At 45.3% G+C, this 12,737-nt stretch overlaps 1 protein-coding gene across 4 annotated transcripts in view; it reads left to right on the forward strand.

The window, feature by feature from the left end:
• Nucleotides 1-12,737, forward strand: part of AFG1L (AFG1 like ATPase) — a 146,270-nt gene that overhangs the window by 119,722 nt on the left and 13,811 nt on the right. For all 4 annotated transcript variants that reach the window (XM_080937873.1, XM_080937874.1, XM_080937875.1 and 1 more), the window contains 2 exons: nt 2,745-2,815; nt 3,072-3,172. In XM_080937873.1, coding sequence (XP_080793999.1) covers nt 2,745-2,815; nt 3,072-3,172 — 172 coding nt within the window. The remainder of the gene's footprint in view (nt 1-2,744; nt 2,816-3,071; nt 3,173-12,737) is intronic.

The raw sequence follows: 12,737 nt of genomic DNA on the forward strand, positions 1-12,737 counted from the left end.
GCTTACTCCTATGGCCAAGCAGTCCGAGCCGCATAAATCACTTTTATAAGATGCTTTTGGCTTTGGACCACTTAACACTAATGCCTTTTTTTTTTTTTTTCTATTTTGGAACTTTGGAGGATCTGTTTACACTAGGGTGATAAAATTCTTATAAGACAATGTTAAAAATAATTTTGTGCTGGGTGTGGTGGTACAGTTCTAGAATTTAGTGCTCAGGAGACAGAGGCAGGTGGATTGCAAGTTATAGGCCATCCTAGACTATATGGTAGGATCCGCAAAAAAACAAAATAATAATAAAATAAAATTCGACATGAAATGCTAACCGTGTTGTAAAGGAGAGGTCATCTCTGTGAGCATGTGTGTGTGTGTGATGGTAAGCAGGTTCTGTCCTGATGAACTCTGCTTCCGTTCTCCTTGCTGCGTTCTGTATGCCTTGACAAGTATGTCACTAGGACCAGCAAGATGGCTCGGTGAGTAAAGTGTTTTCTAAGAAGCCTGACAGCCTGAGTTCAGTTCCCAGAAGCCATGGGAAACAGGCAAAGCTGTCCCTTGGTCTCCACACGCACACTATGGCATTCGCATGCCCCTAACATACACTGCTAATAAGTAAAATAATTTTTAAGTAGATCATTAACCAAGCACTCTGGAGACTGTGGTGGGGGGGCACAAGTTCAAGGTCAGCCTGGGCTATGTGATGTGACCCCCCCCCCTTTTATTAAAACCAGGGTAGAGAAGATGGCTCAACAGGTAAAGTGCTCGATATGCAAGCGTAAGGCCCTGAGTTTGAATCACCAGCACCTACCAAAAAGCCAGGTGCAGAGGCACCTTCTGCAGTCTCAGGGCTGGGGTGGGGCAGGGCAGGCGAAGGCCAGAGAAAGGCTCTGAGAGTTAGTCCTCTCTCTGCCCGGTGGGTCCCCAGCCTCACCTCAAGTCATAAGGCTTGGCGATGCTTTTATCAGCCCTGAAAGCAAATTTAAATATATATTTAAATATATAGAGAAAGTTCAGAGTCAGTATTGATGCCATAACAGCCACATGGGATTCAATAGAACAATGTCTGCCATGTAGTGGAGTTAGTTATATACACACACGCAATGTCTGTAAGAAGTGATGTGTATATGTGCATACTCATGTGTGTAAGTGTGTGTGTGTGTGTGTATGTGTGTGAGTGTGTGTGTGTGGGTATGTGTGTGTGTGTGTGTCTGTGAGTGTGTGTGTGTGGGTATGTGTGTGTGTGTGAGTGTGTGTGTGAGTGTGTGTGAGTGTGGGGGGTATGTGTAAGTGTGTGTGCACTCGCATGTGCACACTCGTGTACTACCCAGCCTTATGACCTGAGATGAAGCTGGGGGGACCTACAGGGTAGAGAGAGAACTAACTCTCACAAGCTTTTCTCTGGCCTTCACATGAAATGCAAGTGTAATTTTTAAAAAATACTTTAAAAAATCTTTTTGGTGATTGTCTCTTTAAATCATTCTTCCCATAGTGTATTTTGGTTACTTTAATGTGGCTTAATTGAAGGTCTTATAGGGCCGTATGAAACTCAGGTGGCATTCCCTCAAGCCAGGCAGACAGTATTTGTGAAACCCGCAGAGGTGGGCAGCCCCTTCATGGCGACTCTGCGGCTGTTTTTTAAGTTGCTGCATTTACCACACTGAGGAATTCTGTGGTTGTATGTTAAATGTCAGCAACCTGCTAAGAAAGATTCTGCTTCGTTTCAACTTTATCTTAATGACTAATTTTCAATAAAATTGATTGGCTGTCAGTCACTTCCACAATTAGCTCAGATTGATTTGTGTCAAAATTAAGCATATTGTCAGGTCATCTTGTGTAAGTTTGAATGCGGGATTGGAAGAAACTTCGATTTGCCCTTGAAGGGTTTTTTTTTGGGGGGGGGGTGGCCTTTCTTCAACCAGTTATTTTCTTCTATTGACTGTTAATTTATCAGTCCTTCTTTTGGAAAAAAAAAATGTGAGAAGAAAAGAGGTCATAGCAATATCACATCTCTATATGTGAGCTCCTTAAACCATATGGTGACTCCTAATTAGAATACAAAAGATTGTGTGGTAAGACTCACTCCAGAGCCAGTGCATCGGGGGCCTCGAAGAAGGAGGGGGCTGGGGGTGCCATTTCAACAAGGACACTTTTGAGAGAAACTGTGGACCGTTCTCGCCCTTATCCTGACAGAAGGCTGTCCTGTGTGTGTTCAGATGCACACAAGTCTGGTAAACTTTCTGAGGTCAGTTAAGTTGGCATTTGGAAGCTAGTGATCTCATTCTGAGTGCTCGAGCCTCTCAGCCGGTGGCTTGACTTGGTTTTTCTCGTTCTAAAAGCACCCTCGGTATTTAATTTCACATGTACCCTCTCCGCGGAGATCTCAGAGGATACTTGCTGGATACTTGACCATCTCGCCTCTTCGCCCTTGTTTTGCATGCAGGAGAGAGCCAGAGCTCTCTCCTCACTGTGCACACAGTATTCATGGGTTTACTCTGCCCGCATCCTCTCATTACAGAAACATCTAGAAGCTCAGAAGTCTTTCAATGTATGCAAATAAGGCAGGATCGTCTACCTGAGAGTTAATATTCTCTGCTTTTAAGTGTATTCTAAATCTAATGTTTGTATTTAGAGCATAACATCCTGTTCTCCTCTTTTTTTTTATGGGCAAAAAGCTAAGCAGGCTCAGGCAGCTGTTTGATGTTGGCTTCGAGTGTTATTAATTTCATATTCTATTATTCTTTTCACTGTAGCACAAGTGAGGCTGATGTGGAGACTGTCGTGGATAAGTTGTTTGATGAGCTGGCTCGGAAACAAAATGATTGTACGTAAGTTAATTTCTCTTGAAAGAGAATACATTTAGAACACAATGGCCAATCTCCACTGACCAATTAATAAGTTCCATTGCTGTATATGGGTGGATGCCACACTCAAGTGGCCGCCATTGTATCAGCATTTTCTCTAATTTATGTGTTGAATCATGTGCCATTATTCATCAAGCTATGCATTTCCTATCTGTAAGAGATGAATTTTATAGTAATTATCCAGACAAGATTGAGTCTTTGTTCATGTTCCCATAGTAACTAGCCCAAGGATTCTGAAAGTGCACGGCAGAGAGCTGCGGCTGAATAAAGCCTGTGGAACCGTCGCCGACTGCACATTTGAGGAGCTCTGTGACAGAGTAAGTCTCCAGGCCTGGCCGGACTCACTGCCTTTTCACATGTTAAAATACTTCATATCTCCCCCTCCGCCAGCTTCACGTTTTAAAAATGCTATTCACAGAGTCAGAAGGGAGATAGAAATCTCCACAAGGGACACTGCCATTGATTTCCCGAGCAGTTTTTATAGGCACTGGCACACAGTCTGCTCTTTGAAGGGCTTTCAGGAAAAAAATGAAAAATATAGAGACGACTGTCAACTGTTGTTGAAGCAGAAGCAAAATCAGTATCGTGTGTGGCTCCTTAGTGCAAGTCCCAGTGAGGGCAGTAAGAGAAACTGAGGTAAGGGCCGGCGAGGTGGCACGGTGGGTAAAGACATTTGCAGCCAAGCCTGACCGTTTGGGTTCTATTCTCTGTGGCCCGGTGTGGTAGAAGAAGAGAACTCCCACAGGCTGCCTCCCGGCCTAGGCATGGAATGGATGAATGGATAAATGGATAAATGGAATAACGTTTTTTTTACAAGGAGAAAAACAGTGAGGCGGGATGGCAGTGGGGAGCAAGTTAAGCAGTTTCACTGTGATCTAAGGAGAACTGTGCGTAAGGAACTGTGTTCTTCAAATTCTCCGTTCAGCTGCCATGCTGTCTGAGCTGCTTGGGCCAGGTGAAAACGTCAGTTTCTAAAACTATGCACTGGTATTGTAATAGAAATAGTTTATCTCACAGATGAAATCTGTGCGCACACACACCCCCATAGATCAGAACGCCTTTGACCGCAACTCCTCTGTGGATATGAAGTCTGTCTTTTCAGAGTTTGGGAGTTGTCAGTGCTCAGTGAATACTTACTGTCATTATCCCGTGTAAATCCTAAAACATCCAAGTAACGTTACCCAGAGTTCCTCAGTCAAGCATCATCTCTGGCCTGCCCTTTTAGCTAAGCAAAACAGAGCTGTTTGGAGGCACACTCACTGCATTTATACCTGCTGGGTGTTAAACAAGTGTGTTTCTCAAAGCAAGAATTTGTCACCTTTAAATCACAGAAGAGTCCAACCTGCAGTGACTTAGCTCTTTAGAAGGAATACAATTAGGATTAATTAAGACTCTGATGGAGAGCCAAGCTCTGACCCCCACCGTGGCTGACAAGCCTCATCCCTCCTCTCCAGCACATCAGTCCTAACTCCCCATTCCCTGTGCAGCAGGGAGAAAACCTACTTTACTGTCTTTGCTTTCTCTTGTCAAGGATGAAGGCCCTTCTCACACGGCAGGAGGACCCCCAGTGAGTCAGGGGAACAGGCAGGCTGTGGGGACCTGGAGGAGGCCAGGGTTAGGGAGCAGATCCTGAGTGTCTTACTCTATGTGAGGCTCATTGATTCTGGACGCTTGGTGTCAGGAAGAGGCTGTTTAGAATCCCAAATCCTTTATCGCCCTTTTTTTCTGTGCAGCGGGTTGAAGGGAAGAAGGTTACTCAGCACTTAACACGGAAAAGTGAGAATAATGCCAGCACAGCTCACCTTCATTTGACAAAAGTTTGGACTGCACGACAACTATGAACCAAATTGTCAAAATCAACAATAACATAAGATTTCCATTTTTTGGCATAACTGTCTTATCGACGTTCTGGTTGTGACTGGTTGGTTGTTCAGGTGCATGAGAAACCCTTTCTATCAGACATTCCAGAACTTCATGATTTCTTGCTGTCCTTTTAATGCGTGAACATTCCAGTTGTCTGTGTTTGGAGTTTTTGCGGTGCCATTACCTCTACCAAGTTTTTCCTTCCTCTGGTTAGGTAGACCCTTCATTTGCCAGCTACACGCACAGGTAACTGGGAATTTATTCTATTGTAACTGGGATGTTTTCTGCATGGACAAGCCCTGTGACTGACAGGGCGTTGGCTTGGGGGGCGTGGCTCGTTTTCCACTGTTAGATGCACCCTGGGGAATGTCTGAGGAAAGGCTTAATTTTTAAGTGGTCAGTTCCTCACTACCACTTTCTTTATTATGGCGATTTTGCATTTCTTTGCAGCTTTATAATTGTGGCAATTCAGAGACTGAATAGTTGCATAAAGAGGATCCTTGAGATCAATCAACTTCAGATTAAGCCTAAAACTCTTAATTAGTTACGATGATCTTCTGAGCCAGAATACGGAGCTGCCAAAAGATAGTCGTAAAGATAAAAACAAAGTACCCAACCCAGGTATTTGAGTAAGCATTTGGGGGTTGGGGTCCAGCTTTGGGTCACACGTAGTCTCTGGGAGGCTTGAGACCCACTCAGCTGCCTTTACAGACATGATCACGAGAAGGTCATCCCTTAAGGAGCAAACCGTTGGCACTCTGCAGTGATTAGTTTTGAGCCATGGTGGGTAGCAACTTGTCTATCTGTGTGTTAGTTAATAAGGTACGAGAAGGTTTTAACTCGTGCTCCGTCAGTGAACCAAACAGTAAACCAGGGCATCTCACCCCTACATCCCTCTCCCTCCCTGATCTCACCCCCTACATCCCTCTCCCCTCCCTGATCTCACCCCTACATCCCTCTCCCCTCCCTGTTCCAAGCACAGTCTCACATCAGTAACCCTGCAGAACAACGCCTATGTTTTTGATATCTCTAGTATTATCTCTTTTCACAAATCTGATGCAGCACTGCCATGCTCAGACCAGTCCAAAATAGGACCACTCGGCACCCATATAAAAATAACAGCCAATAGAGCCACGCATAAGGCATTCCAAGTGTTCTTTATATAGTAGCTTTTTCAATGCCATGATAAATAGATGCTATTATTGTCCCATTTTACAGATAGGGAAATGGAGGCATTTAGAGGTTAAGTAACTTTCATTTGGTCATACAGCTAGTGCATAGCAAAAGGAAGACTTGAACTCCTTGCTGGTATGAGGGTTAGATGTGACATTCTTTACCTCTATCTTATGGCCTGGGACTGTCTGGGCAGGTTCCGTCTCAGTTCATTAATAGAATTCGAATCCTGCCATGATACCACTCAGATTCTTTACGTATTTCCACATCTGAGGTCAGCTTTGAGATTCGGATAGAGCATGAGGCTGGCTGAGGAAGCAGACCTCTAGTCCTGAGAGGTTCTCAACACAAATATTGTTGCTTTATCAGAGTGTCCCCAAAGAAAAGCAAAGCCAGAAGTGTGGTGCACTTTCTGGATCCAGACCATGGCCTGGCTAGTTCTTTATATCAGTGATTTGTGTTGAGGAATCCCAGGTATGCAGGGGCCCCGTGAGCCCCCGGGAGTCTGTGGTCCACACTCTCTCTGTGTGCAAGCACTAGGTTGCTCTGCTCTCTTCTCACTGGGTTGAGATTTCCAGCAATGGTGCTATAGAAATCTGCTGAGTGCAGGCAGTAGCACCAGACCGTGCTGTGTCCTCCATAGCTGGGTTCTCACAGAGGAACAACGCAGCAAATGCCAAGCAGAGAGAGAGAGAGAGAGAGAGAGAGAGAGAGAGAGAGAGAGAGAGAGAGAGAGGGAGAGAGGGAGGGAGGGAGGGAGGGAGGGAGACAGAGAGAGAGAGGGAGGGAGGGAGGGAGAGAGAGACAGAGACAGAGAGAGAGAGAGAGAGAGAGAGAGAGAGAGAGAGAGAGAGAGAGAGAGAGAGGGAGGGAGGGAGGGAGGGAGGGAGAAAGAGCGGGCAAGCGCTCCGTCTAAACTGAGTCCGCACAGGGAGGTCAAATGACTAGTTTCGTTAAGTTCCGACTGTGAGAACGTGCGCTCTTACTCTTTTTGTGGGGATGAACGGCTGACTTTATGAGTCACTTCTGTGTACCAGATACCATGGCTGCCTTAAAGCACAGCCCTCAGTTTTTGTTCTTTTTCCTCCTTTGAAGATTACCAGTTCTTACGGAAGACTGAGTGACAGTGTGGTTATTCCACTCGGCAGACATTTCCTCAGTGCTTGACAGACATTTCTTGGAAATGTGTGGAAACTGTCATTTCAGGCTAAAACAATGAGCAGTGTTTGTCACCAGTATGGAAGTCTGAGCGAATGAGTAAAAGTTAATTTTGTCACTTGTCTCTGCCGTCGTGGTCCCAGTATTTGAACCCCCCCCCCCCCCCCCCCCCGTGAGATTGATGGTCAACAAATGCAGAATTTTGGGAGTCTGGGGAGAGGAGGCGGGGCTAAAATGATCTCTCTCTCTCTCTCTCTCTCTCTCTCTCTCTCTCTCTCTCTCTCTCCCTCTCCCTCTCCCTCTCCCTCTCCCTCTCCCTCTCCCTCTCCCTCTCTCTCTCTGACTTAGCTGGCCCTGAACTCCTTGACCTCCTATTCAGCCTCCGGAGGTCTCAGGTCACAGGTGTTTGCTGCCATGTCTGCCTAATGTTTTGGTAATTGTATGATTGAACATTTCAACATTTGAAAGGTCTGGTTTATTGAAAGGAAGTTTCCCAATAACCAGTGCATACTGTTGTAAAATCACACATGACAGAAGAAAAATACAGAAGACTAACGGGAAATAATAATCCAAAAAGTATAAGCTAAGTATGGTGGTACGTACCTGTAATCCTGGCATTCAGGAAGCTGAGGCAGGAGGATTGGGAATTTGAGGTTAGGTTTGGCTACGTGTGGAATCTTCCTCAAGCTGGGGACAGGGGTGATCATGATGGTTCAACACTTAGCCACCAGCCTGTAGCCTGATTCGATTTCACACATCCCTGTAGTGGAAGGAGAGAACCAACTCCAGCAAGTTGTCCCTTGACCTCCATACATATGTGTGACACATACAAATAAATGTGATTTTAAATATAAACACACATACACAAACATACATGCACACACACATGTACATACATACACACACAGCAGAAGTTGTTCCTGATTCTACTTTGCAATTAGCATTTTAAAATTTACCTCTCGTCAACTTCTTTAAAAAAATGTAAATAGGCAGGTCCTGCATCTCACCCAGGCAGCATAGTAGGGCTGACCCTGGTAACGGGGGCTATTGGGGAGCCAGCCCTGAGGGTGTGAGGGCAGAGGCTGACCAGCTCAGGGACCTCTCAGGCTCAGATTCAGAGCTTTGAGTTGGCCCACCCCAACATCCACCCCACGGATGAACTGCTGGAGGGCCTGAAGGGGCTGGTCCTACAGACCCAAAGCCGCAGAGTCTCCATGACAGAGCAACAGCATGATGCCGGAAAGGAGTCCCGGGAGGTTCCTGTATCATAGAGTAGCAGAAGCCAGAGGCCTCAAACCAGACCAAGGAGTCATTGCAATGAACATTTGCAAGCAAGGAAGTGTGAGCAAAAGGTGCTCTGTGGTACACACCATGGCACACCGCAGCTTCCATGAGGTTTTCCCCTCTGTGGGTGGGAAGGCTGAAACATAGGAGAGCAGGTACAAGGGAAGGGGTGTGTGAACGGGTTTAGCATGCATGGTGTGAAATCTACAAAGAGCCAATAGAAAGTTTTTAAACATTTAAATAAACATAAATTTTAAATCAGTTTAGGTTTATAGGGGGAAAAATGAGAGGAAGTGGTGTATGGTGGCTCACAGTGGTAATTTCAAGAGTCAGAGGCCCAGACAGGAGGGTCACTGTGAGTCTGAGGGGAGTTGAGACTACACAGTGAGTTTAAGGTCAACCTGGGCTGCAGGGAGGCGTTGTCTCAGAAAGCAGAAGAGGAAAATGGAAGAAAAGAGGAGGGAGACAGAAAAAGAAGACCTGAGGTCAGAGTACATCTGCTCCCAGATCTAGGTTCCCTTATAAACATCTTCCATTAATATGTGTTCGCTGCATTTAATGAGCAAATGTGGGTGCGTTTCCCATGGTGTTATTATTTCCCATGGTGTACACGGGCCTCCTGAGCTGTTATAGCTGTGATGCAGTGTTGCTAGGCTTCCACTCCATCCACACTTCCTTGCTTTGGCCTAGCATCCTTACTCTGTTCTAGGATCCATGGATACTGAGAGTATCATCTTCTTAGTGATATATAAGTTCACTGTAGCCATCTTCAGACACACCAGAAGAGGCCATCAGATCCCATTACAGATGGTTGTGAGCCACCATGTGGTTGCTGGGAATTGAACTCAGGACCTCTGGAAGAGCAGTCAGTGTTCTTAACCACTGAGCCATCTCTGCAGCTCATCTTCTTAGTTCTTAACTGTCACAGTTTCTGAGACTTTTCTCATTTTTGATGATCTTGACTGTTCTGAGGAGTCCGAGGCAGGCATTTGATAGACAGAATGATGTTTTTCTCACGATTACACTGGCTGAAGGGCCAGGTGGTGCTTCCTATTCATCGTCCCGGGGGCTGCCCTGTCTCCACACTTGTCCTTCATGGGGCCAGTGTTCCCTCTCCCAAGGGGGTTTCCTGTTCTGTCTATAGCATCAAAGGATAATCCTGAAACTATCTGGAAAGGCTATTAAAAATATGTTTCCAACCACTGACCCCTGTAACGAAGCTTCCCTAAATTCTCAGCCCACACTACTCACTTGCAATGGATCGAATGTAGAAACAGATGAGAATTAGCCATTTTCTACTGAGCCAACAAAGAGAATTATTTTCAATGTAGAACAGTGTCATGAAAAATCATGAAATTATTTTTACTTTAGAAAATACACTAGTTTTTAAATGTCATGACTTTAATATAATAACTTTACCATTGTAGATTCCAGTGGTTATATAATTTTAGTTTTCCTCAGTTTGAATTTCTGATATATTAATAACAAAGGTAGGAGAGAAAGCCCATGGGAACCAAAGCTCCTGGGGTTCCTCGGTTATTGTTACGAGAACCCCAACACCCAGGATCCACTCGCATTACAGTTAAACTTTCGTGACCCAACAAGGAAAGAATCATTTTCAGAGAAAGCAAGCCAAAGCCGGATTCTAAAGGCTTAATGAGTAAACGGGCTGCTCCTGGATTTCCCTTCTGAGAAATGTAATTTTTACACCTGCAGAAGATTGTTTCCTCAGCTAATAACTGTGTTCACAGGTAACTGTTTGCAAGGGCATGTTATTATTTGTGGTTTTAAAATGACAGGCGGCCAGGTGTGTTTGTGGAAAGTCTGGGCAGAGAACACGCCCGTGGACACATAAGCATGGCTGTTAGTGGGTGTTCGCCGGCATTGTCCTGTTCTCTGTCCCTCTGTCTGTCGACTCACTCGCCCTTGGTGCTCAAGGAATACATGTCCGTCAGGATCAGAGCAGTGTGTTGGCCTGCCTCTGTCTCAATTAGAACAGACTGGCTTATATACTGTCACACTACAACTCTTACCAAATGGAATCTTCTAGAGAACTCCTGACCGGAACCCTCCTTCCACTTCATGCTTTGTTTGGTTTATTCCTAATGGAACCGTGAGCTGGGAACTGCTTCTGGGTTTTCGTCCTATCGGCAGTGTCAGGAAATGCCAAAGGATGCTTCATCTGTGCTACTGGACCAAGATTGCTGCTTTGGGATTTGCATCTGGTTGGGGACGTTTATTAGCAGGAATCTTCATGGCCCTTTCTCTTCCCAGCATCAGGACCATTCTCAACTAATTCTTTTCTTACCAATGCTGACTCCTGACAAAGCCATGTTCAGAATAAGGCAGCTAGCCAACCTCCCTAAAGCAGAGGCAGCAGGGAAGCCTCAAGTGACGTCATAAGGGCCTTGGTGGACAACTGGGCGGGTTTTTATGGGAGGACGAACCCAGTGCTGAGTTTTGCTCTGTCTTTCCTGCTGTAACCCTGGTCAACTCTGTAAAGAGGCACAGCTGTGGCATTGGAAGGTACCTTTGTGCCTCTCTTGCTTGTTTTCCGGTGTACATCTTTCTCTAACCGAGGCCTCCACTTGTTCTGTGGCTTCACTTTGGGGATGGATGTACTTCAGCCTGCAGAGAGGAATGGCGGGCGTGCTCATTAGGTATAAATGGTACCCACGTGTGCGCTTAGCATGACAAGGGGATTGGAATAAACCCACCATTGGCACAGACCACATTCTGATTTTAAAAGGAGACATGCGCACGTTGCTCAGTACCTGAGCTCATGTCACTATTTTGAGATTGGGGACATAAAGGAGAAAATAATTTTCTGTAAGGTTGTGGTTGTTCTCTAATTGTTGTTGATTTATGTCTTCCAAGAACATCTCTCTATGTTAGGTCACAGCTTGTTGACACCTATATCTGTTGTATTTTGGAAGGAGAAAGGAGAAAAGACTTTTGGAGAGATAATCATGAAAGAGATGCTGGATTAGAAACTTGAAAACTCTTTGGACATGGAGTCATAGAGATTGTGTCCATGATGAAAGGAGACTTGGGAGATGTCAGAAGGAAGGAAGGAAGGAAGGAAGGAAGGAAGGAAGGAAGGAAGGTAAGAAGGAAGGAAAGAAGGAAGGAAGGAAGGAAAAACTGGCTTATGGTACACATTGCTATGTTCTCTCTACGGGGACATTTCTGTTGGAGGGCAAATCCTTAGGCAAGACACTTTGGCCATGTGTCTGTTTCCAAACCTAATCAAGAATGGTACCTTTGTGACTCTTGTTTATGGTTGTAGACTTGCATATCTTCAAATTTCTTTTATGTGTATGAATGTTTTGCCTGCATGTATGCATGTGTGCCTTGTGCATGCCTGGTGCCCCTGGAGGCTAGAAGAGGGTTTCAGGTGTCCTGGAACTGGAGTTACTGATGGTTGTGAGCCATGTGTGGGTGCTGGGAATTGAACCCAGGTCCTCTGAAAGAGCAGCCAGTGCTCTAAACCACTGAGCCATCTCTCCAGCTCTGCTGTAGACTTTAGACTTTAGACTGGCCTAATGGCATGGCCAGTCGAAAGCATGGAAAAATTGGAGTGCAGGATCAATGCACTGAGTTTATCATTTGTATAGTCTTATGCCTGAAGGCAGATCACGATCTATTATAGTTAATCAAAAATTCAGTAGAATTCAGCCAGGTTTGCGGTCTAAGGAGCCACAGTGGAACAGGTGAATATCACAGCAGCCAAACCTCTAGAAAAGGAGGGAAAATATCACAAAGGAATGGCCTGGAAAATCAAGTCTCAGGTGAGCCTGTGGACTACATACATAGCAAAGGAAAGGCAGATGCCTGGACAGAGGTGTCAGCGATGTTTCGCAGGAGACAGAGCTGAAGTCTGAGGCCACCTAAGTTAATTATCTACAAAAGCAGAAACACTGAAACAAACCAGTATAAGCAGTGCAACCCAAATCGCTAGGTATACGCAGGTGCCAGAAAATGACCCATTTTGGAAAGAGACTGTATGTGGTTTAAATATGCTTGGCTCAGGGAGTGGCACTATCAAGAGGTGTGGCCTTGTTGGAGTAGCTTTGGCCTTGTTGGAGGAAGTGTGTCACTGTGGGGTTGGGCTTGAAGACCCTCTTCCTAGATGCCCATGTGACAACTTTTTCTGTTTTGTCTTTGGAACAAGATGTAAGATTCTCAGCTCCTTCAGCACCATGCCTACCTGGACGCTGCCATTTTTTTCCCGCCATGATGATAATGGACAGAACCTCTGAAACTGTGAGCCATCTCCAACTAAATGTTGTTCTTATAAGAGTTACCTTGGTCAATAGAAACCCTAACTGAGACAGATGGTAACCAGCAGAAACTTACCCTGAGATGACACAAACGTCAGAGTTACAGATGGAATTTTAAAAT

This window comes from Micromys minutus, assembly GCF_963924665.1.
Source record: "Micromys minutus genome assembly, chromosome: 25".
NCBI classification, from domain to species: Eukaryota; Metazoa; Chordata; class Mammalia; order Rodentia; family Muridae; genus Micromys; species Micromys minutus.